Genomic DNA, 24,201 nt, shown 5'->3' on the forward strand with positions numbered 1-24,201 from the left:
AACAGCACCAAGCCTACAGTCTGATACAAAGCATGAATTCAAAACTTTAAACCAGTGCAATTCAAAAAGTATAAACCTGTTAGTATACATGTTTAAAGTAAGAATGTGACATGTATTACATTACTTTCACTGTACTGTAAATGACGGCTCCACAACTCTTTTTTAAAACAAACTCAATTTTCTCCTTGCCCTTATTGGTAAAGAAACCAATGGCACAGATCTTAGTAATGCAAATTGTTATGCAGAAGCATTTTTCAAGCCCGTTATTTTGGGACCTCATACATTACTGTGACTTAACTGCTATGATGATCAATCTATTTTGATTGTGTGAGTTTACAAGAAGCATAGCCCTAAAAAGAGAGAATACTAGAAAACATTGACTGAAGGGAAATATACAAACACTCCACAGCCAATGTAATTGTACAGAACACATGCCATAACTTTATGAATAATTCAGACAGAACGTGTACCATATTGGCAAGACTCCCCCAGACTGGAATCCAACATTACATTTAGCCACCTGTTAGCCAGAGACTGGCCCCCTGCTTCTACTTGTTGACATTTGTAACAGGCTATTCCCCAGGAAGGTATAGTCACTCATCTGCACTAAATTCCATTTCTTGACAAAGATTTTGGGGGTTTGGGTTGGCATACGGCCTCCCCCATGTAATAGTGCTTTGACTTACCTGGATATATAGTATAATATATACTCTGCACTATCCAATATTAACGCTCATTTAGAGAGGCCTCCTGCAATAGTGAGTATGAATCAAGAAGTAATTCCTGCTGGGAGGGGGCTTTAGGAAAATAATCAGAAAGCATTCTGTCTCTGGTTTGCAAGGAGGCAAAACATTTTTACTTTATCAGATTACATTGAGCATATATTCTGGTATACTATCTGCAATGAGAGCAGTTTTAATCCAACGTTTCAAGTCAAACTTGTTTAAAGGGTCTTGTTTGTGATTTGGCTAAATGTTTCGGCTGATCTATTCATATAGCATGCATCATGATATAATTTTTATTTAACAGCGGCCATGACAAAAGTAATTTTTTCAAAACAAAAGTTTTGAAAAGATGTTTGATTACAAAGATGTTTGATTACAAAACACAGTAAATGAAATTATACTATTACTGCCTCTTTTTTCCAAATTTCCAAATAAAATTTCCAAAAAAAGTCACTCATTCAGCTTAACATAGATAAACTGTCCTTTATTTTATGTTGCTAAGATGGAAGAGTCCCTGTTGCATTTGGACTGCAGCTTTCAAAGTCCACTCTTACCCCCTTCCTTTGCATCTCAAACTTTATATGTTTTAAGGCAATGTGAAAATCAAAACAGGAGTCATATGCTTATATTTCCCATGCTAAGATTAAGGAACACATTTGTCTAGTTCCACAAATAAAAAAATTACAATAGATGCAATACAATATTACAAGGTGGATGACAGGTGAAGCAAATTTAGAAAAAGGCTGCATGACAATCATACAAAAGCAAAATTTATTTTTTTGGAAATCTTCAAATGGAAAATTTAACCAAGAAATGGGATGTAAAATGTAAATGATTTATTTCCTGGAGTCTTCCACGGACATTTCCAAATTTCACCAACATATTTTAAACACAAAAAAAGAGGTACCAGTGAAATAGGAACTCCTGCGTATCGGCATTTACTGCCCAATACTTATGAGAGATACTGTTGAACTGAAATTGAAAATTTAGTTGTATTTTAAATCTGCAAGGGTAACTGTGGTTGTTGATTGTTAATGATTCTCTTATACCTCTCTTACATTTTTTAAAAGTAAATGGAACTGAGCTATCTGTTTCAACAAATGGAAAGACGCAGACATTTATTCACTGTTTTATCTAACAAACCTTTTACTGATTTTGGATCCTGCAATAATGGCCATCAATAGTTTTTATTTGAGAAGATAAAACTGTCAGAATTAACACTTATACACTGTAAAGGTAATTTGTGGGTCTACATAATGGACACTAAAATGAAAATTTAATTAGATTGTAAGAATGAAGATTTTCAGAAATGCTTGTAAATGAAAGTACAGATTCTACTTAACTAGCTTGTTTTTGAATAATTAAGGTGTTACTGATGCTACAAAGATAACAATTCCATTTCAATTACTCACATGGAAAGTCAATATTCAGTGCTACAAGGAAATTGTGTAAGAGCACTGGAAAGAGTGTCTGTAGATTCTGTCTATAGCCTTTCCCACTCGCTGCTAAGACTTGTCATAAAACAGTTGGGAATTATTACATTATCTCTGTATTCACATCAATTTGAAGACATATGTGTGCACTTATTGTATGCACAAAAAAATTGGAAAATTACAGTTTCTTAGGTCATCCAGTGTTTTGCACTAATTAGTTCCATTTGTTCACTATTGCTTGTGGGAAACAAGGCAAAATATCAAAATAAAGAATATGTTCCCAAATTCTCTGAAGACACTGTGTCTATTTATTTATGACATTTTTTACCGCTACAATATCCATCAAGATTCTTTAACATTTAGGAGCCTATATACAAAACAAATATATCATTTATAGTAGCTAAAATGTTAGCTTCTTCAACTGTTTCCCACAAATAAACCTCATACTCAATCTTTACACAGAAGGTTTATTGAGAGTTCATAATCCACAACTAAGGCCAGCATCTCAAGCAGAATTAAAATGACAGCGTAAGTAGCGGCCAAGCCCAAGGGTGAATCATACTTGCCTAAGCTAAAGCTGCTTTATGAATGTGAAGCCTACTTGGACAGAAGAAGTTGCCAATCATATAACTCCTGAATGAATATCAATCCCAGCCTTGATAATTACTATGTGAGCAATAAGAACGAAAGGGTTCAGGAGCACAGTGACATACACATTTTACTAAGTGTAAAGAGTTTCACATTAGAAGTAGGACTGGTTTGGGGAAAATAACCAATGGCTATAACCCAGACAGGGAGGTCGTTTTCATTTTTTGTCACCCAACACTCTTTTTTACTCTTTGCATGGCTGCTGGAAACATAAAGAATTACAATACTTTGCAAACAGTAAATGCTTTATAGGAATACATGGGTCAGAGTTTCTAATTTTAGAAATGGTCACACTGGGAGGATCGCAGGAGAGGAAGTAGGGTAAAGTAAAGTACAATTATTCATTAAAACACATGCGACTTCTTCACCTTGAAACAACTACTTTCATTGAGCAGCAATTTCAAGGACAGTAAGGTACATACTCCTGACCACTACACTGTTTATGCCATGCTGCCAGTAACTATCTCCTGGCCTCGCGTCCCCAATGTTCACACGCCAGGGATGCAGATGCCCGCCAGGCATCCCCAAGTTACACAGATGCCCGGCCGGCATCGCCAGGTGAAGAAGATGCCAGACATCGTCGAAAGGCACCATGGGCACCGCTGGAGGATGCCGCTGGAACGTGGCAACCAGGCAGGACTTTTAAACTCCCTGGCAATTCCAACCCGAGTGTGGCTCAGGGTTATCACTTTTGGTATGAAAAATTCACTCGGGATTACCGCCAGGGAGGTTAAACAAGCTAATTCACCTTCACATTCTTTCAAGCCATCCTTGACTGGTTCTACCTACTTGCAAAAACCTTTAAAAAGCATAATTGCGGTGTCATGCTCCTCAAATTCAAAAATGTGCAAATTACACTTTAATTATGTTCATAAAAGATGGGATAAGGTCACACAAGCTAGAGTATTTGACCATTAAAGGAGTGATTAGAAAGTTGGTAGCTGACTCAACCCAACAATATCTGGTCAAAACTATATGTGGGGATAGTAGAGCTTGCCTTTAGGTTTTATATGTCTTTAAACTAATTGTGTTTATTCTTCACACGTTATATTCCCACAAAGTTCCTAAAATTCTCAGAGCCGTAATAAGTAGCATAATTTGTGACCTGAACCACTAATTTAGGCTGCACTTCATTTTTCCTTAGGCACCACAGTTTGTTAAACTAGTCATAAATGGATGCAGACAGGATACTCAGATAAAATGGGAAGATTAGGACTTAAAACAGAAGTGTTCTGAGACATTAATCAGCTATTTGTAAAACCAAGGAAATCCAACTGTTTTGTCTTTTTGAAGTTCTGCTACAAGGGGAAGAGCTGCAGACAATCATTGCACACATACAGAACATTAGGTACTAGTCTGGTTTTCATTACATCAAGCAAGAACACATAGTCTTAGTTTCATGTGTTTTACTTAATAAACAGAACAAAAAATTGGATCAATTTTAGAGATATGGGAGGTTAATTATGAAGCGCATTGAATGAACAGATTTGGGGCATATTTTGTTCCCTATTTTACATACTCTCAAAATGTCCAAAGTCATTGTCAGTGAAAATGCATTTACCTTTGTCCAACTATCTATAAATTGTGAAAGGTTTGGGATCTGGCAGTTCCACTATGGCAAATACAAAAAAAATCTCTTTATGGAATTTACATAATAAACATGTAGAATATTACATTAATAAACTAGAAACATTAGCTTTTTAACCAACCAATGGGCATTTATAACAATCTAAGTCTTAAGTTATAATAATTATTATTATTATAATACAGTATTTATATAGCACCAACAAATTACGCAGTGTAAGTGTTTGACTATATGTAATGTAAGTGTTTGACTATATGATAGTCTTATGTATAGCCTTATGGTCAGTATGGCACACCTGTTACAACATAAAAATACAAATATATATTACAACTCTAAAATGAAGTTACCCCAGAGAAGTAATGCTGTACTATTATACCCATTAAATAGCAGAGATGTTTCATTTATTGATTTCAATTAGTGACTGGTTCTATGATGTCATATTTTATTTTATAATTTTACAGCTGTCTGTAATAGACCTTTTTTTTTGGCTGTGGCAAGCATGTTGAGTAAAAACAGCTATTAGAAAACAAACATTGTCATTTATCATTTTAAAATGCTAGTTGTTGAAAATCTCCTGCCTTGTTGAGTTGAGTGCTTTTCATTTCCTTTTTGTAAACTAGTACATATGATTGCACATTTATGGTGTCTAGACTTTTCATTTACATTTCAATCCTATAACTTCTAGAAGATTTCTAGTATAAAATGCCAGGGAATTTAATGGGTTTGAATGATATGTTAAGGTTGTATTCAAAGGAAATTGCAGTGTTTTATGAAACAGCTTTTTCCAAGTAAAGTTTCTATAAATTGATTATATATATATATATATATATATATATATATATATATGTATAATGTTAAGTTGATCTTAGGAGCATGCAGCAGCAGCAGCAGCAAGACCACCTTATGTCTTTTGGCACCATGTCGAGGTAGGGTCAGCTTAACCTCTTCCCATTTACACCTAGGGCAATATTTTAAAAAAACATGTTGCCACAGGTGCATGTGAGAAAAACTCTACTATAGCATTTCTCAACCACGGTTCTACTAAACCCCATGGTTTAACGTGTGCTAATGGAACCCTAACATCCCTGGTGGTCTGATAAATAATAAATATAAAAAATAATCATTTAAAAAATCTTATTAAAAATATTTTTTTATTAGATAAACTTTTGGATTTATTGTTTATTATTTGGATTTTTTTTTATCTTTATCACTGTGATCAATGTTAATAAATTTAAATTTCCCGCCAAGCCATGCCTTCCCAGCATACCGACGCTTCACGCATCACATCGATCAAGCCGAGAATGTGATGCAGAATCCAGCTGGGGTTCGCAAGAGGACGCCGCTGGATCGAGGGGAGCAGGTAGGATTTTTTTTTTATGAAACCCTGTGTGTGGCTCAGGGTTACCGCTTTTGGTACATAAAATTCACCCCGAGCCACACTCAGGATCACCGTCAGGGGGGTTAAGCAAGTCTAGTCCCATAAATAAATAACAACTAACAACAATAAACTTTTCACTATCTGTTAGGGCAGGGGGCTTCTTCCTAATAACCCTAAATGTAAGTCATACTCATGACAATAGTTCTAATATATTGTGAGCTGTAGGTACCACAAGCATTAGCAAGTGTTCACTGAAAATGAAAAATTACTTCAAAGGTTTCTATATGTTTGTGTTGAAAAGTTGAGAAAGGCTGTACTACAAGTTCCAATTTTTTTGTTATGAACTATATTTGAGCTCTACTCTACCAAACTATTTAAAAAGGTGATAGACTATTCATCAGCCTACTCCAAAAATGATCAAGAGACATTTTTTAGCACTGACATAAGTAAAGAATAATTGAGAAAAAGGATTGAAGAGCAGAATTGCAACACAAATGATTTTCAGATCCTTACAACAATACTATTTTAAACCTGACACTGAAATAGGCTAAGCAGATAATGAAGCATATGAGTTCCCTACATAAGGCAGAAGGTTATTCCAGGAGATGTCCTTTGAAATAAGCAAAGAAAGATCCCAATTTCCCACATGCGCAATAAGATTTGTCAGGACAAACCAAGAAACCAGAACAATGCAGGACCGGAAGACAGCTCCAGGGGCAGCTGACTTTTAATAAACAAAACATTAGACAGGTCTAATTCAGTAATAACTACATTGTAGAGCAAATTATATAATCAGAAGAAATTTACCAGTGCACAACCTTATGCCAAGTAAGTTAATGGATGTGTATGAATTTATTAACTGTACCTAAGAATTTACCAAATCTGAATTTACCGTATCCAATTTGTTTTCTCTGCGTTTCCTACATTAGCAACATATTATGTAAAAGATATGTAGACCACACCACAATAGAAGATAATGGAAAAAGTGACAATATACTCACAGTTATACTGAGGATTGATGTTTTTTCTGGCCTCGAGGCTGTTTACTGTTATTTGGAAGATGATGTTCAGCAACAGGAATGAAAGACTGGTGAAACATAAGGATTTTAATAACCGTCCTGTATGTCCTGCAAAACAAAGCAGAGAGTTGTATTTTAGGAATGGGGAAATCATAGTGACAATTGCAATCTTTCATTGTTTCCACTTCTAGAATGCAGAGACTAATCTGTGTTGTCCTAAAATCTCAAGTGGAGACCAGAGCTCATAGGACTTAATGAAAAGTAACTGTGTGATTCTTTTTGCTGGTAATCATGGTATCAATTCATCCCAAACAAATACATTTACTATGACTTGTTACACTCTAAATAGTCACATACATTTTCATTTTACTCATATAGCTACATTTTGAAGCAACAACCAGATCAGAGGCTACAGATGTGTTTACCTCTACCTTTATTTTATTCAGTATTGCATATTTCACAGAAAATAGGATGATTCATGCTAAAACATTAATTGATGGCCCAAACTAAAAACATATAGCTATAAAAATATTCAGTATGGTAAACAGTTATCTGCTTGTCACACATTTAAGCACTCAGGAGTCAGTTAAGGAATACAAAGGACATGATATTGTAGACTTGGTACTTGCAAATGGTGACCAAATGTCTGATGTGAGATACAATTTGGGTTATTCTGATCCCCAATGTCTGAAAAACTGAAAAATCATAACAAAAATCACAATCATAAAATACAAAATGATTTAGATTTTAAAGGAAACATTTGGCTAGTATCGGAGAGAGTCACTAACCCGACTCTCTCCTCTACAATCTATCATGAATGCTGCAGCCAGACTCATCCATCCTTCCCTCCGCTCCTCCGCCGCTGTATCTCTTTGTAGTTCTCTCCATTGGCTTCCATTTCACCTTAGAATCAAATTCAAGCTCCTGTGCTTTGCCTTCAAATCCCTCCACAGTTATTGTCCCACTTACATTTCTGACATGGTAAAAAAATACTCCCCCTGCCGCTCTCTCCGCTCCTCCAATGACCTACTAATGACTTCCTCACTCATAACCTCATCACACGCACGGATACAAGACTTCTCTAGAGCAGCTTCAACTCTCTGGAATGGTCTTCCTCGTCCTATTCGGCTTGCTCCTACTTTCTGCTCATTTAAAAGAGCGCTCAAAACCCATTTTTTCAAACTTGCCTACCCGGCTTCTTCTGTCAATTGAAACCACCACTACTTCCCACCACTACATATCTCCCATATCTCCACCTACTAGATTGTAAGCTCTTCGGGGCAGGGTCCTCTCCTCCTGTATCACTGTCTGTATTAGTCTGTCATTTGCAATCCCTATTTAATGTACAGCGCTGCGTAATATGTTGGCGCTATATAAATCCTGTTTATTATTAATAATAATAATAATAATAATATCGTAGAAAAAAAATGATAAGGTTTGAGTAAAACCAGAGGAATCTACGATCAGTGGGCACTATTAAAGTCTGCCATTCTGGAAAATGAATATATGACGGGCAACTCAGAATTAAAGAAAAAGAAAATTTATATGGATCACTAAAGAGGTAAGCAGGACAGAGAAATATAGAGAAATCACCAAATGAAATGTAAAATGAAATAAAATAATATTCAGGAGAATGGGAGTTTCAGTATAAAGCTAAGATCAGTAAGATGGGGGCATTTTCTCCAACTAGCAGGTAAACATTTAAAACTAACCCTAGAAAGCATTCATTTTCTGAGTAGGTGATGTTTGAAATTGACTTACAGTCAACAGTAAGCAACTTTAAACATGCTTCAGACAAACACAGAAATTCATTCAGACAAAAAAGATCTTAAAAAAAACCTAAAAAAACAAAACAAAAAACAACAACAAAGATGTCAACTTTTATAGAATACAGATGGCCTAATTTACTGAAGCCTTCCAAGGCTGAGGAGGATACACTTTCATCAGTGAAGCTGAGTGATCCAGCAAACCTGCTGGGCACAACCTGTGCAAATTGAATTTTTACAGTCAAAGTACACAAAAGATCAATAGAATACTGTTTGTAAATTCATCTGATAAGTATGGTAATGCCTTTAGGTACCTGAAAAATCCACATGACATGTCACAGAGATCTGGAGTATTAGGTGGCAGGCTGTAGGCAGAAGGCCGCCCGCTCTGCCATGCATACTTTAAAAAAGGCCTCACTAGAATAAATAAACTCTCCTCTTCCTTTACTCACAGTTTCATAAATCACACTCCAAACCACAGACTGGTGAAAAGCTAAGATTCTGATATAACAGATTGCACAGCCAAAACATACTCACTGTCTGGTACCGCTTGTAGTAAACTGTTGTTCATTGACTATAGCACTTTAAATACAAAATATTACATTGTATCAGTATTGAGTTACTTCAAGTTCAAATCCCTGATTGAAGGGTAACAATTCCTATATACTTTTTAATACTGTTTCAAAGGAAATTTGCAGAATAAATGTAGAAAAATGAATACAGGAAATTTTAAAAGACAGAGACAGTCACATTTAGAAAAATCTATGTATAGATCAGACAATACTTTAATGCCACATGTGACTTGTTCCTTGCAGCAAACTATATATGGTTCCATTGGCTATAATTCAATGGCGGATTGCATGAGCAGGGTAAATTAATGAAGTAGCTTTAGTTAGATGAGAGTTACATCAAGTAAACCTTTAACTTGAGAAATTTTAAAGAGATAACCTTAAAAAGACAAATGCAAACCCTGATTTTGGACCTTATTATATGTATGTGGATCAGAAAAGGTCTAGGATCAATGACTCCTTAAAAAGTTTGGTTGACTCCTTAAATAGTTTGGTTCATAGCCATAGCTTGTATATGGTGGTTGAGAATCTGCAAATACATATAACATCTTGGTGCCCCCACCCACTGCCCTGTGGAACCTAATATGTGGCTCTCCAGGCCTCTGCCCACAGTAATCCCTATTTCCCTTACCTAGATCTCCAATTTCTGCTATAACATGTTTATAACTTTTGATCATTTTCCTCAGTATGCCTACATCCTCTGACATCCTCTTGCAGTATGCCTATATCCTATAATCATCTGTTCTTGCATATCTGCAGTTTCTAAAAACTTTCTGTAGCATTGTAATTACTGAATATAAACAGCCTGATTTATTAAAGCTCTCCAACCATTTGGTATTACTTAGCAAATGTTTTCAATTCTGGACTAAATCCATTCCAGGTTTGCTGGATCACCTAGGTTCACCCATTATGGACTACCCCATTCAGTCTTGAATAGCTTAGAGCCGAAAGTGTGGGTGTAGCCTGTATCAAGAAATTTGATCATCACTGCATCAGAAGTTTTAAATTAAAATTTAGTAAACTATTGTTTTTCTTTCACCTTTCTTAGCCCAAAACAAATCACTACTAGGATGATAGGACTTCAACAATGCAATATCTGAACATATATTTTGATATGTATGAAGAATGAAAAATCATTTGTGAGCACTTTAATTTCGACCATAAAAGAAGTTTTTATAAAATTTCTATATTACAGATTCAGAAACTGCATTTGACCCAGAGTATGTTGATGGTCTATTGCAGTGTTTTTCAACCTTTTTTGAGCCACGGCACATTTTTTACATTGAAAAAAAACCTGCGGCACGCCACAAATCAAAAATGTTACAAAATGCTCTGTAGCTAATTCTCTTGTCTCTAAGAATAAACAAGGCAATTCAGCTACCTACTGCCATCCACTGGCATGGAAGAGTATTACATTACTCACTACAGCACACACACTGGACAATGGTAATTGGAAAATTTCCCACAGTACACCTGAAGATCTCTCACGGCACACTAGTGTGCCACGGCACAGAGGTTGAACATCACTGGTAACTGTCATCTAGTGCAGTGGTCCCCAACCTTTTGCAGTTCGCGTACCACTAAATGCACTCCGAAGAGCACATGCATGGGGAGCCGTGTGTCACTCAAAGGTGAAGAAACTTCCCCCCAGACTGCCGTCATGATGGCAAAACCCACCGACCCTCCCATCGCAGGTCTGAGTTTACGATGGGGGAGTGGGCGGGTTGTTTCCAGGGACACAACCTGCCCACCGCCCTGAACATGCGATTTTCGTGGTCCGTGGCTATGGCTGGTACCCCCCCCCCCCCCCCGAGCAGGGTCCTTTTCCTGACCCCGCTGGCCTGTTAGATGGCCAGGCCCTCTGATCCAATGGATAGAGTATATATACAGTCAGCCTAGAAGTAGAAATTAAAATCCTTGATCACTGTATACAATGAGTTAAGTTGCCTACTACATAATTACATAGTAGGTTAGGTTGAAAAAAGACAAAAAAGTCCATCAAGTTCAAACACTAGAGAAATAAACACATGCCAGATAAAAACCCTATAAATATAGTTGATCCAGAGGAAGGCATAAAACCCCCCTGGTACAATTTGCTCCAACAGGGGAAAAATTCCTTCCTGATCCTGTGAGGCAATTGGATGTTCCCTGGATCAACACTCTATTATCTTTACTTTAAAACTTAAACACCCAGTTATATTCTGTGCTTCTAGAAAAGCATTCAGCTTTTTCCTAAAGCAATCTAAACTACTTCCTGATATATGGAATATATTCCCTGGAAGTTGGCAACAATAACACTGGCAAATTATAACCAGCTGTTTATTATATGATATACTGCTTAGGTCCAAGTGTAAACCCAATCATTCAAATTTCATGCAAGTTTTATTTAATAATTGTATTCAAAGTTTTTAAATCTGCAGCTTTAATGAAACTATTATCTGGTGATCCCACAACAGTTCCTGCTTAGGACCTTGCTGCTATAAGTGATCATTTTAACCCAAATTACCCAGGCACAGTCCACTGTCACTATCAAGAAAATTCTAAAACTAGAACTAGCTACACAGGGATAAGTATCACTGAGATGCAATAAATATGAAAAAAGTGAAACCAAGTAAAAAAAAACTATAGCTTATGGTGCTTGCTTAAGCAATTTAGTTAGGGTTTACATCTACATTAAAATCATATTTTTTTTAAATCTATTAATATTCATTGACTGGCCACAGTGATTAAATGTACTGTAGCACGAGAGGTAGAAATTTATATCAGAAACTAAGGAAGTCATTCTAAATAAACACTCTATCCATGAAACTACTGTGAAATCTGAAATCTTCACAGAAATATTTTATGCAGAAAAAATAATAATTTGGAAAACAGAGTGTACTTCTATATTTTGTTTAATATGATTCATTGCATTTCTTGAAATCTCACAAAGCTAAAATCTCCCCACCTAAGAGAAACATTTCAATATGCACTCCTGTGAATCAGCTCACTGTTTACTCGAGTTGGCCTGACCTGCCTTAGCAAGTTTATTTTCTGTGGTTTTGAAAATAGAATCTGGAAGACTGGCAGCATCAAACAATAATAAATATGTGTGCGAATATATATAAAAAAGGGTTACAAACAACAGCAGAAAGAAAATAAGGATATTATTTGCCTACCATTCTGCTATTTACTTCCTGCAGTTGTCTAGATATTTATTCCATCTGTGTGTTGTATATAATGGTTTTGTGGCTTACAAACAAGACTAAAAATTATTACTCTAGATGATCCAAATTGTAACCTTGGTCTTGGCACAAGACCTTCGGAAGTCTTCAGGTTACTTAAAATCACCATACCTTAGATAACCTCAATTTTTTAGTTCCTCACATTTTTATGCAATCTTTTTGTTCAACCCACTGAATTAAAGCTGAAAGTTTGCAGTTCAACTGCATCTGAGTTGTTTCATTTAAAATGAATTGTTGTAATGTACAGAACCAAAATTAGATAAAAGTTGTCTCTGTCCAAATATTTATGGGCCTAACTGTATATGGACATATTCTATTATATAAATGCTTTGTTCTACAGTGGAATTGCACTAAAATAAAACTAGACCCTAAATAGATGACATTTAACTTGCATTGTATATCATAATTAACTGGCTTTTGAACTTTTAAAGTTACATTATTATCTTAAAGGTTATTAGGAGATTTCAATTTCAATTGAATTTATCTCTATCTCAAGGAAATATATATATATATATATACAAACAGTGTTCTCTCCAGCTTCTTTTAGCAGCTTATTCTAGCCTAAAAAAAATCTGGGGAGAATACTGTAAATAAACTGTCACACCTCCCTGACACACAGTCAGGCTATTCAGATGCTACCAAGGAAGTCTCCATAGTCATTATTAAAACACCTAAATATTATTATTTATTACATTTAGCCCTGGTGGGATTTACACTGTGGGGATGTAAAATATGTTAGTTTTCTGGGAAATTTGGGGGGTAACTACACAATACAGCATACCAGCATTTTCAAATGTACATGTGGTATGCTAAAGGGCAGAGCAGTTTTATCTTTATCTTCCCTCCAAATGTTTTAGAGAAATTTGCAAAACCATTACAAAATATTTTGTTGCAATGAAACTTCAGTTTAACGGTTTTCTTTTGCCAAACATAAAGTTGAGAATTCTCAGCAGTTTATAGAATTGGTTTTATGAGGAACAGTTGGATTCTTCCTAAAATGTTTACTCTTTTGGACTTGTATTTAGTTAGGAAACTAATATTTATGAACCTGGATGTATTATCCTTGCTTGCTTGTATTATCAAATATACCAGGAAAAAAATAAATGTCATGATGTTGTTTTGGGTAATTATTCAATGGTAACATTACTAATTTTTAGTGAATGTTTAAGCAAATATTCATATAAAACTAGTTCTAGAATAGATATGATATTTGAACATGGTTGTTTGGAACCTCAAATTACTAGAACACTATTGGCACAACGGGACCCAATAGTGCTTATCGCACCCAACAGGTGGAAGTTCAATGGTTGGCCAAGCACTCAACACTTTTGGAAGTGTGCAAGCTGGTATCTGATCTTCATGAGGATGAAGATCTAAGGCACTGGCAGCAGACTGGTATATTACCTCTTCTAGAGAATTTTTACAGAGCTGGATATTACAGACAGACTGCCGAGTGCTAGTTGTTCGGATATTATGCTGATTTGAAAGTTACCCATCCAGTTCTGATTTCATTAGCATTTTTAGAAGGGGATCTACAATGGCAGCCTATGTATTTCTCTCTTCATTTAATGTGCAGCTTCCAGTTTCTACAAAATAATAAAGTATGGTAAAACATAACATTTAGGATCAGAGAGAAATTTATAATATCCATGCATGGAATTATAGTACAGTAAATCCTTTGAGAATGATGTATCTCTAAAGAGTGACAATAAATCTTTTTAAGGAACAATACTATCACAAGCAGCGGACTGCAAATATCTTGGGGCTCATGAAAGCTTTCTTCAACTTTCCAAACACATGAAAATGATTTGAAGGATTTGTGAGAAATTTATTTTGTTATGTATTTTCAATAGCTCTCATCCTTCGCTTTGCTGCGGCGCACATTTTTGTGGCAGTACAAAATCCTCCTGAGACGGAAATATAGTTTACTTATAAAAACAATTTATGGATTATTCTAAACATATGCATATTTCAAAACAATAAGAATCCTAAAACATAAGTAAATAGTCATGAAAAAATAAAATGATGGAATTTAGCTAAATAATTAAACCAGTATCCTGCTTCTGGAATACAATGTGACATTTTAAAATAATGTCAGCTATAAATATTTCAGAACAGAAAATATACGAAAATGCTGAAAAGACATATAAATAAATGTAAAGCTAGGGGAAGTATTTTAGAGTATTTATTATCATGCTGTGTGATATTACATTGTAAAAAAAAAAATTCCAAATAGCAAAGGTTGTAGTACATAGGTCGCCAGTCGTGGGTAAGACACATTTGAATATGATACTAAGCCATCCACCTTACCAAAAGCTGTTAATAGTAATGTTCAATATTTTACTGAAAATATATCAAATAGTCAACTTGTAAGGCCGCAGTCCTCACAGCAAGCCCCCACTCAGCCTCGGGAGACAGGTTGCGCCTTCCAGCACTCGGATGTCCCCAGGACTGGCAAGGGATGGTGTCTGGGGACGGACTGGCAGCAGGCCAGGAGCCCACAGATAAAGCAGGGCCAAGATTCCAATAGACTAGTCCAGAGTCGGGGTAACAGGCATAGGTCGGTCCAGGCAGCATACAAACGATAGGTCAGGAACAAGCAAGGTAAGCAGCAGTGAATCAGACGGAACTCACTCCAGCACAGATTAGCCAAGGTATATGCTACAACAGGCCCTGTTGACTGGGAGCAGGGAGGCTATAAAGTCCCATCAGCTAATGGCAGTGCAGGACTGAGTCAGAAGCTAATTGCCCCTAAAATCCCCTTCAGCTGTGCACAGCCTCATGAAGTGGTGCTGGGGATGCCAATAAAATACATCAGGCTGCACGGTTAAAGGGAAGCAGGGGCTGCTGCTTTTTTAGTTCTCCTGGCTGCTGCAAATGAAAAAGCTGGAAAAATGAACCGTGTTTTTACTGCAATGGCACACAGCACAGAATCGTAGGGCAGATAAACACAACTTTTATTTAATATCATACCTACTGTTAATGTACAATGTTTAGGATTCTGAACAACTACTTAGAAACTCCAAATTGCGTGGGGCCCCAGAGGCAAGCAACTATAATTTGTTGTATTGGTTCTTGTGTATAACTACAGTTATCCTTTTTAAAGTGTCCCAATTTGTGTTGGCTTTGGATCTAAAGGTTAAATTGTGTATTGCACCATCCCCCCTTACCTTGGCTTTTTTCTGTTTCTACTTGTTTTACCCTTTGTTTTCCTTCCTACCTTTGGGACTTTACCCCCTATCCTTTTTAACCTTCCCTCTATCCTCCTTCTTTGTTCGATCCTGCTCAGTTCACGATAAACTACTATCTCCCATTTTTGGCACGAGTTCCACTGTAAGTCTTCTTTCCCCTACTTTTGACCTTTTAAGGTGGATCATAGATGTATTGGTTAGGGGTCCCATTGGGTTGGGGCCAGCAGAATTTACTTGTGTTTAGTAATGTCACCTCTTGCATTTGTAGGGTAACAATTGGCATATACCTGGACTGTGGTAAAGACCAGCACGTTCTTAAAACTGAAAAGTAAGTACTCTAAGAAATAAATAACTGATTTACAGAGATGTATTCTGTATCTGCCTGCTGTTCTGCTTTCAATGACTGTAAAGCTGACATTTTAAAAGCTGAGATGACCCTGGAGTTCTTATAATTGCTGCCTATTTCATATATTGATAAAACACACTGATTCCCGTGGTAGCAGAGTAATATCATATAACAGAGCCCAGAAGTTTACATTCTTCTTTACTACAAGGCTCTTTTATACTACTCTGCACATTCATGAGCTGCCAAATGTTGTTATAGACATTACTATGCGTTATCAGCCTGACGTCAGGCCGCTCACAGGGCAGAAACCGTCAGACCTTGGATGACCTCCCGACTTCTAGCTCAAGCCGTTTTCTGGCATTTCTTTCAAATTTCATCCTTTCAAATAGATTTTGACTGCAAAATATCGAATTGACAATGGCAACTTATTGCCAACATTTTTATACTGAAAATGTATATAACAGGAACTCAAGCCAGCACAATTAAATCCACTGGCATGCAAACTGCATGTCACTATAGTGACTAGTGATCATAGTTAAAAATATACCCTAAATCAAACATTCATAAAAATAAAAAATGTTGTTTAATATAAAAAGTTGTTTTTGACCTTTGACCTGTAGCTTTTATTGAAATATTTCTTACACATTTCCTTGTAAAAGGCATTTTCTTGGTATAAGGTAACAACTGTCTTCTAAAGTTCCTCTACTAGCATGTCACATTATCCCTGGTGGAGAGTAGCTGAAGCTATGCAAATATGAAACATCTGGTAATCAGTTTGGTGTTCTATCATTACTATAACTGTATCTGACAACTGCAGTGTTAAACAGAGGCACATGGCCATGTACAGTGCACTATATCATCTAAAATTGTTTTTATGTGATTACTATGTAATTGAATACCAACATGTCTGGGATGAGGTATCATAAATTTTAATTGTCACTGTAATGTTAAATACAAATTAACATCTTATACCTTTTTATCCCGATAGTCTTGTTCCCCTCCTTTCCTGTTAGGATTAGTGACAGGAATTTGCTTCGAAATGCCTTAAAACAAAAGTGGAACTCCTCCTTTAAATAAATCCATGAGAACATGGGCACAGAGGAAGGAAGTTGAATGATACTGGGAATCATTCAACCTGGAAAGACTGGAGAAATTTATTGACAGAAAGGAATTAGGGGTTAGCGCTGGATTAAATGTAAATATAGCAGCAAACGCTTTATTTTTACTTGACTGTGGCCTGCAGCAGACATAATATTCCTATTCCTTGGGAATTATTTCTACTCAATTCTACATACTTTCCTTTGAGTTTGACAAGCTTGTGCTAACTGAAAGTGGAAGCTGACTAAATGCTATGTGCTACTGGATATTTTCACTGTTCTTTGCACTACAGTATGCAATAAATCAGTAATTGAGCATTTCCTGAAAATTTGCTGACTTGGTATTGACCCTGTCTCCATAATAACAATCTATAGAATTTAGATTAAAAATGACTGCCTGTGTGTAGTAATTTGTAAAGTAAAAGTAAATTCTGTACAAAAGGTGACAATGGAACTTAACAACTACATAAAACAGGAAATCAATTTATGTGGGCTAATGTTAGAATAATAAAAGAAAATTAGCTACTCCCTTATAATAATAATAATAATAATTAGAAGAAACTCCAAGCTTTTGCTGTACACCTCTGAATGTTGACTATATGAATTTAATATACCTAAATCCTAACAAACAATAAAACACATGAAGACAATTTATAGAAAGGTTTACTATTGAAATACAAGCAGAAATATGCAAACATTTTTATCAGAACAGGAAATTATTAACATACATTTTCACCATGCAACACAGGATTTTGTGCAATGGTGGACCCCAGAGAAATATTTTTCTGCACAAGGTTTACAATTTGTTAGTAGTTAGACTGTTAGACTAGCAGAACTAATCACCAATTAAAACACACACACACACACACACACACTCGACTAAAATATAGAGAATCTCAGAAATTCAAAATTCGTTAGATTTATTTTTTTTTTTTCAGCCAAATAGGTCAAGAAGTGTATCAGGTTGTAAAGCCATCCCAACTCTAGCCATTAGACATATTTGATGAAAGTAAACAGTATAGAGTACATAACCTATAGTGCAACACAAACACAATGAACAGCACAAAGTGTACAGGCAAAGTATATCAAATATATAAAGTATATAAAGCATACCTTGATGCAGAAGGACCATATTATAAAGTACTGTATATAATCTACAGCATAGTGCAGTGTTTCTTCAGTTTTTCAAATGGGGAAATCACTTGAAATAACTTTCAGATCACAGTGAACCTGTCAGGGTCTCCACTGGCAGGTAGCACGAGATCACCCGAGGCGTGGAATCTAAGTGATACCAGGTCTTCACCAGGGCACCCCGGAGTAGGTGATGGGCCAGTAGCCTTGAGGCCACCAGACTCTTTACTGCTGGGGGTCACCAGGACGCTACCCTCAGGGTCACCCTACTTGAGGAGGAAAGCTGGAGCGGCCTTAGGGTGGCAGACCAATGAAGTAGATTCCAGGCACAGGTCTGGGCAGGCGGCAAACAAGCTTGGTCAGAGTCCAGGCACGGGTCAGGGCAGGTGGCTAACAGGTGTAGTCAGAGTCCAGGCATGGGTCAGGGCATGCGGCAAAAAGGCTTTTTCAGAGTCCACAGGTCAGATCAGGAAGGGCAAGAAGCACAACACAGATGTAATAAAAGTGATTTTTTTTGTGCCGCGTTAACACTGTGTGCATTATTCAGAACAGGTCAGTTCGTTTTATAGTTTAGCTTTTCCTTATCCTGTTTCTCTTTGCTGTGACCCCATTTTAAGGTGTTCAGGTAAAGTTCTAATCAAAAGGTGCCATTTACATATAAAGTTTATGGTGCTAAATATGTTTTACTTTGCCTGATTGCATTGCCTTTACTGCATTTGATCTAGCTACTCAAAGCAATGACATTCTGGAATCCTGCCTGGCTGTCTACTTCGCACATAACTAAAAACCACAAGCTGCAATCTACATTACTATATAAACTGAAGCCACTGGCTCCTGGAAGGAAGAGTGCAAGGGCACCAAGACAAATAGAAATATCAAAAACTCTCAGAACCATCCATTTATATTTATATGCATATGTTACAGAGTAACAAAACTTTATAACTTGCAGAATATAGGATTATAAGTATATAAGCTTATTCATTATAAAAGTCACTTTTCACCCACATGGTCAAGATTAGTAATTTTCCTTATTTATATTTTGAGATCACCATTCCCAAAGCATGGCCATATACATTATATTTGGGTTAAACCCCCAATTCATTTTTTATCAAAGAAAATTGTAGTACACAAATACACAAACATAAACAAATAGGAGGTATCATGGCCATGACAAGAAAAACATACTAAAAAACTAAAATAGAAACAGAGAGGGAACACAATCACAAAGTCAAACAAATCAAAATATTTAAAACAAGAAAAGGGAACAACAAAGAATAACACACATGACCTAATTATTCAAGTCACCTAAACCAATACATTTTTGCTCCCTCAATAAGCCCTTTATTGTGTCAGAATACTTACATGAGACCTATACAGCCCACGCTAATAAAAATTTGTCAATCATTTCTGTTGAAATAGCCCTTGCCTCTTCAATAGCATAAATTGCATGTACCTTAGTCAGCCTTAACCAACCAGAAATGGTGGTAGAATTCCAAAACAAAGGAATGGTGCAGCATTCAGGAGAAGCATTGTCGGTGAGGATTCTTGAGTCTATCTCTATATTCCCCTTTTGTTGTGTGATACTTCCCCCACCTCCTAGATTGTAAGCTCTTCGGGACAGGGTCCTCTCCTCCTCCTGTGTCACTGTCTGTATATGTCTGTCATTTGCAAAAGCCTATTTGATGTACAGTGCTGTGTAATATGTTGGCGCTATATAAATCCAGTTTATTAATTATAATGTTATTCTCTACCTTGGGTCTCGAGCATTTAACAGACAGACTTCCGCTGTCTCGGGCAATGAAAACCCTGTAACCCCTGCAAATACTAATTAGTTCAGACCAAAAAGGGCAATCCCACCAGATAAGAACTAGTCTGCCCACCTCTCGATTGCATCGCCAACAAGTGTCAGATCTATCAGAGTACCATTAACCTAGTTTACCTAGGGTGGCATACCATGAATCAATACCTTGTAGCTGGTTTCTGGAATTTTAGTACTAATCAAGCACTTTTGCACTCGAATACAAGCATTTTCCCATTAGGAATCAGTAGAAGAAACATCCAGGGTCCTCCCCCACCTTTTCCTGAATCTAGATGGGCTCCAAAACCCAAGCTCACTCAAGAAAGAAGAAGAAAAGAATACATTATTGAAGTGGTATGATCAAGAGGGCATAAATGTTCAAGAAGGGAAGGTGGAGAGGACAAATCTGTCCATGAGCCAATTGACCCAATAAATTGTTGTATCTGAAGATATGACCACTATGTTCTTCCTTGCACCTAATTTTTTAACCTCCCCACATAAAGTACATTTGTGTGCTTCTCAAATTGGGTGCATACCTGTGTCTTGTACTCACAAAAAAAAATTTCTAGGACAAATTCTATCTGTGCTTTGGAATAGCCTATAGTAGCAGTCTTCCACCGAGGAAAGTCTCCATGGGTAACAAAAAACAATCTTTTGATGAACTGAAGAAGGTGTGTATAGTGATTTTCATTAGGAGACAGGGCAAGCCAAGCATCTATCAAATGAAGTGATTGTAACAGCAGCTTCATTTTTTTTTCAATATTTCGTAGGGAAGAGATGCCATTTGATGTGTCATACATGGCGTTCAGTGGGACATTAAAGTTTCCACCAGAACAATCATACCTTGTGCAAAATATCTCAAGGAGGAGATAATCACCTGAGGAAAATGTAGCTGCCTTGTACCAGGGAAATATACATTCACCATAGTTACCGGCCTCCCTTTCATTTGACATTTCAAAAAAATAAAACGCCTGCCCGAAATTACAGAATGTGTTGAAAAATGTATTCGAAAATTGTAAAGGATTTATTGCTGTCTGTATCTGTGCTATCTATCCTTGATAGAGACCTAACTTTCACACAAAGTAAATGGCCACAGTGGACACAGAGTTGAATAAATATAACAAAATAAAAATAATAAAATAAGACTGTGTGTGTGTGTGTGTGTGTGTGTCACATAATTTGTTGATTGGGGATTTGAGTCCACCCACGTCAATTGCAATCAATTGTCACATGATATGTCACAGCCCCCATACACAAAGCATGAAATCAAATGCTGTATGTACCTGCTTGCCTGTATTTCACCTTTGATTTAAATCTGAGTAAGATTAAAAAACAAACCTTTACACCACATATCAAAAAGAAGAATAGCAATTTAGGCAACTAAGTGGCCAAAGACATTACCAACATACTTCAGAGGGTACTCTGGACTGTTAAAGCATTGTAATACATTTATACCACCAGTATTCTGCCAAGGCAATGCCATATACAGCCAATAGCTTCTAAGTGTAGATTATATGGGTTAAAAAGGGTCAGTTTGTGAAGCTTCTAATACTTGAAAAATCGTAGCTGGACATCCTGTATATCAAGAGATCTGCTCACCACACACTAAAATTTAGACACTTTCTTAGCATCCGATACATAATTCTAATGCATGGAATACTTGCAAACATTTTACCTTTAATTACGGTCATTCTCTTTTCCTGTTTGTTCTGTGTTTAACTGAGCATGTGAATCTCAGTTCCTTTAAACATGTCTGGTGTTTGCAAAAACACAAACAGAAAAATATAGAGTATTTGGCACCTAGAGCCATTCACATGCTGCACCTACTGAACTCAGTATTATTTTAAAACTTCTGCATGCAATGGGTACATAGGGTGATGTCACTGTCATGTAATAATCACTAAACAGTCCTGATTGTAAATATAAAAAGCATGCAAAATAGCAAATAAACACATCTACAACATAGGCACTATTAATCATATAAATGTATTAAAACACATAGGTATTTAAATACATTTTTCATATTTGCAGTTTTGCTGGCACTACATTGGTATGGCAAAATGTTACCAGGGCATGGCCTTCAGGAGTGTCACTGATGTTTCACAAATCCTGAGAGCATCAATCAACGCTTGACGTGCCTAACTCTATCCATTGCTTTCCAGATTAGCAGAACTCACTCGAATGTGGTATTGAAACCCTAACCCAGGGATTTACAGTGCATGGGGTAGGGGTAGAGTGTGCGCAACAAGGGCCCTGACATTCAATTACAGTCTGAAAAACCTCCTTGCGGTGAGTGTGTTTGATGCGTTGTCAAACTGGTTTTCAGATTTTTCTTATATTACATTAAAAGCATACAATTATAAAAAATTTCAGAACTATTATTAGGAACATTAAAAAATCATGGTTTTCACTACATTCGCCACTCTAATTGTTTCAATGTTAGGATAGAGTGAGCATACAAATATTTTATGCCTTCCAAAATAACACATAGGAGGAGTTTAAATCACATTAAGTAAATATCTTGGTTTCCTTCGCACTTTAAAAATATTTGTAATATTCATTTTTCTCCATGTGGTTGCAGCATTCAGGGATGTGGCTTAACGTTCAATTTAAGTCATTTAAAATAATCGGGCTTAAAAGTAAACTTACAGCTGTTTATTCAAGTATTTTTTACACCTTATTTTTATAGTCAGTGTTTTGCTGATGTTTCTGATTTTCCTTTAAAATAGCACAAAGCTGGTATATTTCTAAAAAATGTAATCTAACGCATTACTGTACATCTCCTAAAAAATTAAGCTTCATCTCAGCTTCTGCTTAAAATCATTTTTAGGATTAATGCAATTTTAGGTTCAGACTAATTAAAGTCTACAGAACATTACAGAAAAACAGTGTGAATGTTTAAAGATTTCTGCAGCTTTCTCAACAGCCAGTGAAAACAAACTGAGAGGCTGTGGATAGATATGATAGAACATTAACTGGAGGCATTATGAACGTTGTAACTAATCATGGTGAGTAGGTAAAAAAAGTCTTCAGTGCTGATGCATGAAGTGTGGAAAAAAGGCACTGACAAGGAAAGTAGTCGCGGTAAACAGTGGGAAGTTAGCCTGTCCAAAGATTTTCACTTTCAAAGCAGAGCTTGTGGTAACGTTGCCCCAGTTCAACTCCAGTTCAGATTCAACTCCAATATATCATTACATTGGTTACAAAAAGAAATAAAAGGTTTTTGCTGTTTTTCTAAATATGTTTATGTGCCTTGCTAGATTTAATTTCACTCCAAGATAAACAGCATATAAACACCACTAAAGTTATCCTGGAAGAAGTTATCCACAGTAAAACAACATGGCTGTTGCTAACAGTAAACTACTATAAAACGACACCATGTACTGAAATAGGAAAAGCCGCTGAACACTGTTCAGTCTGGTAAAAGAAATCATATTGTGCGGTTTCGTGTCATGTATTGGTGGCACCAATGGCATACTACATCAGAATGCTTATTAGGTACCAATAGTGAATCAACATACTGGTATGTAAGAATCTGAATTTGTACTGTTAAAGGGTGATAGTCAACCTTTTTTTCTCAGGAATAGGGGAGTGTACACTAATTCCTTTGGATTCTCTCCATGTTTGCGGGGTATATTCTGGTGAATATAACTGTATTCAGCAGAATTGAAATGTAAGCTCATTGTCAGACTATAAGGCACCCGTGAGACTGACCTGTCTCCTGCCAGAGCACTTGGCTGATGACTGTCACTCTGTCTAGACTACTGGAAAAGGGTAAATTGATACTTGTAATCTATAGTTTTTTTGTTTGTTATGTATAATAACTATTTTGTATCACTTTTAAGTATATAGGCAGTGGTACTCCTATTTGGCTGATTTAGACAGCCACCCAATGTTTTCCCATGCCACTATTACTGAAGCTTTTGTGTATAAATTATGTAAAAGAAAACTTTATCCAGTGGCACCTCATACAACCTGTGGTTCCTTTCACCCTCAACAAGGCCCAGCAAAATCAAAGACGCCCACTGCCAATTTGACAGCTGGGTTCCACTTAGATGTTCAAGAGTGCAGATAACAACACTAGCATAAATGCAGCTTATAAACAGTGTGGGCTTCTTCAAAAGTACATTGAAGATATTTTACACTTAGTATGTATTGGGTATTTTTTGCCCAAATTTAAACATATCCACTAAGCAAAGTGACCAAACACATTGCTAAGTGAACAGCCTAAACTTCTTTAGTAAATCAACCCCTTGTAATAAATTGTTGATATAATGCATTTTCCTGTCAC

At 36.4% G+C, this 24,201-nt stretch overlaps 1 protein-coding gene across 4 annotated transcripts in view; it reads right to left on the reverse strand.

Moving 5' to 3' along the window:
• The window catches only part of PIEZO2 (piezo type mechanosensitive ion channel component 2), a 216,519-nt gene that overhangs the window by 105,286 nt on the left and 87,032 nt on the right, over positions 1–24,201 (reverse strand). For all 4 annotated transcript variants that reach the window (XM_072411452.1, XM_072411453.1, XM_072411451.1 and 1 more), the window contains exon 3: positions 6,771–6,896. In XM_072411452.1, coding sequence (XP_072267553.1) covers positions 6,771–6,896 — 126 coding nt within the window. The remainder of the gene's footprint in view (positions 1–6,770; positions 6,897–24,201) is intronic.

The sequence above is a fragment of the Pyxicephalus adspersus genome, chromosome 5 (genome assembly GCF_032062135.1).
Source record: "Pyxicephalus adspersus chromosome 5, UCB_Pads_2.0, whole genome shotgun sequence".
Classification (NCBI taxonomy): Eukaryota; Metazoa; Chordata; class Amphibia; order Anura; family Pyxicephalidae; genus Pyxicephalus; species Pyxicephalus adspersus.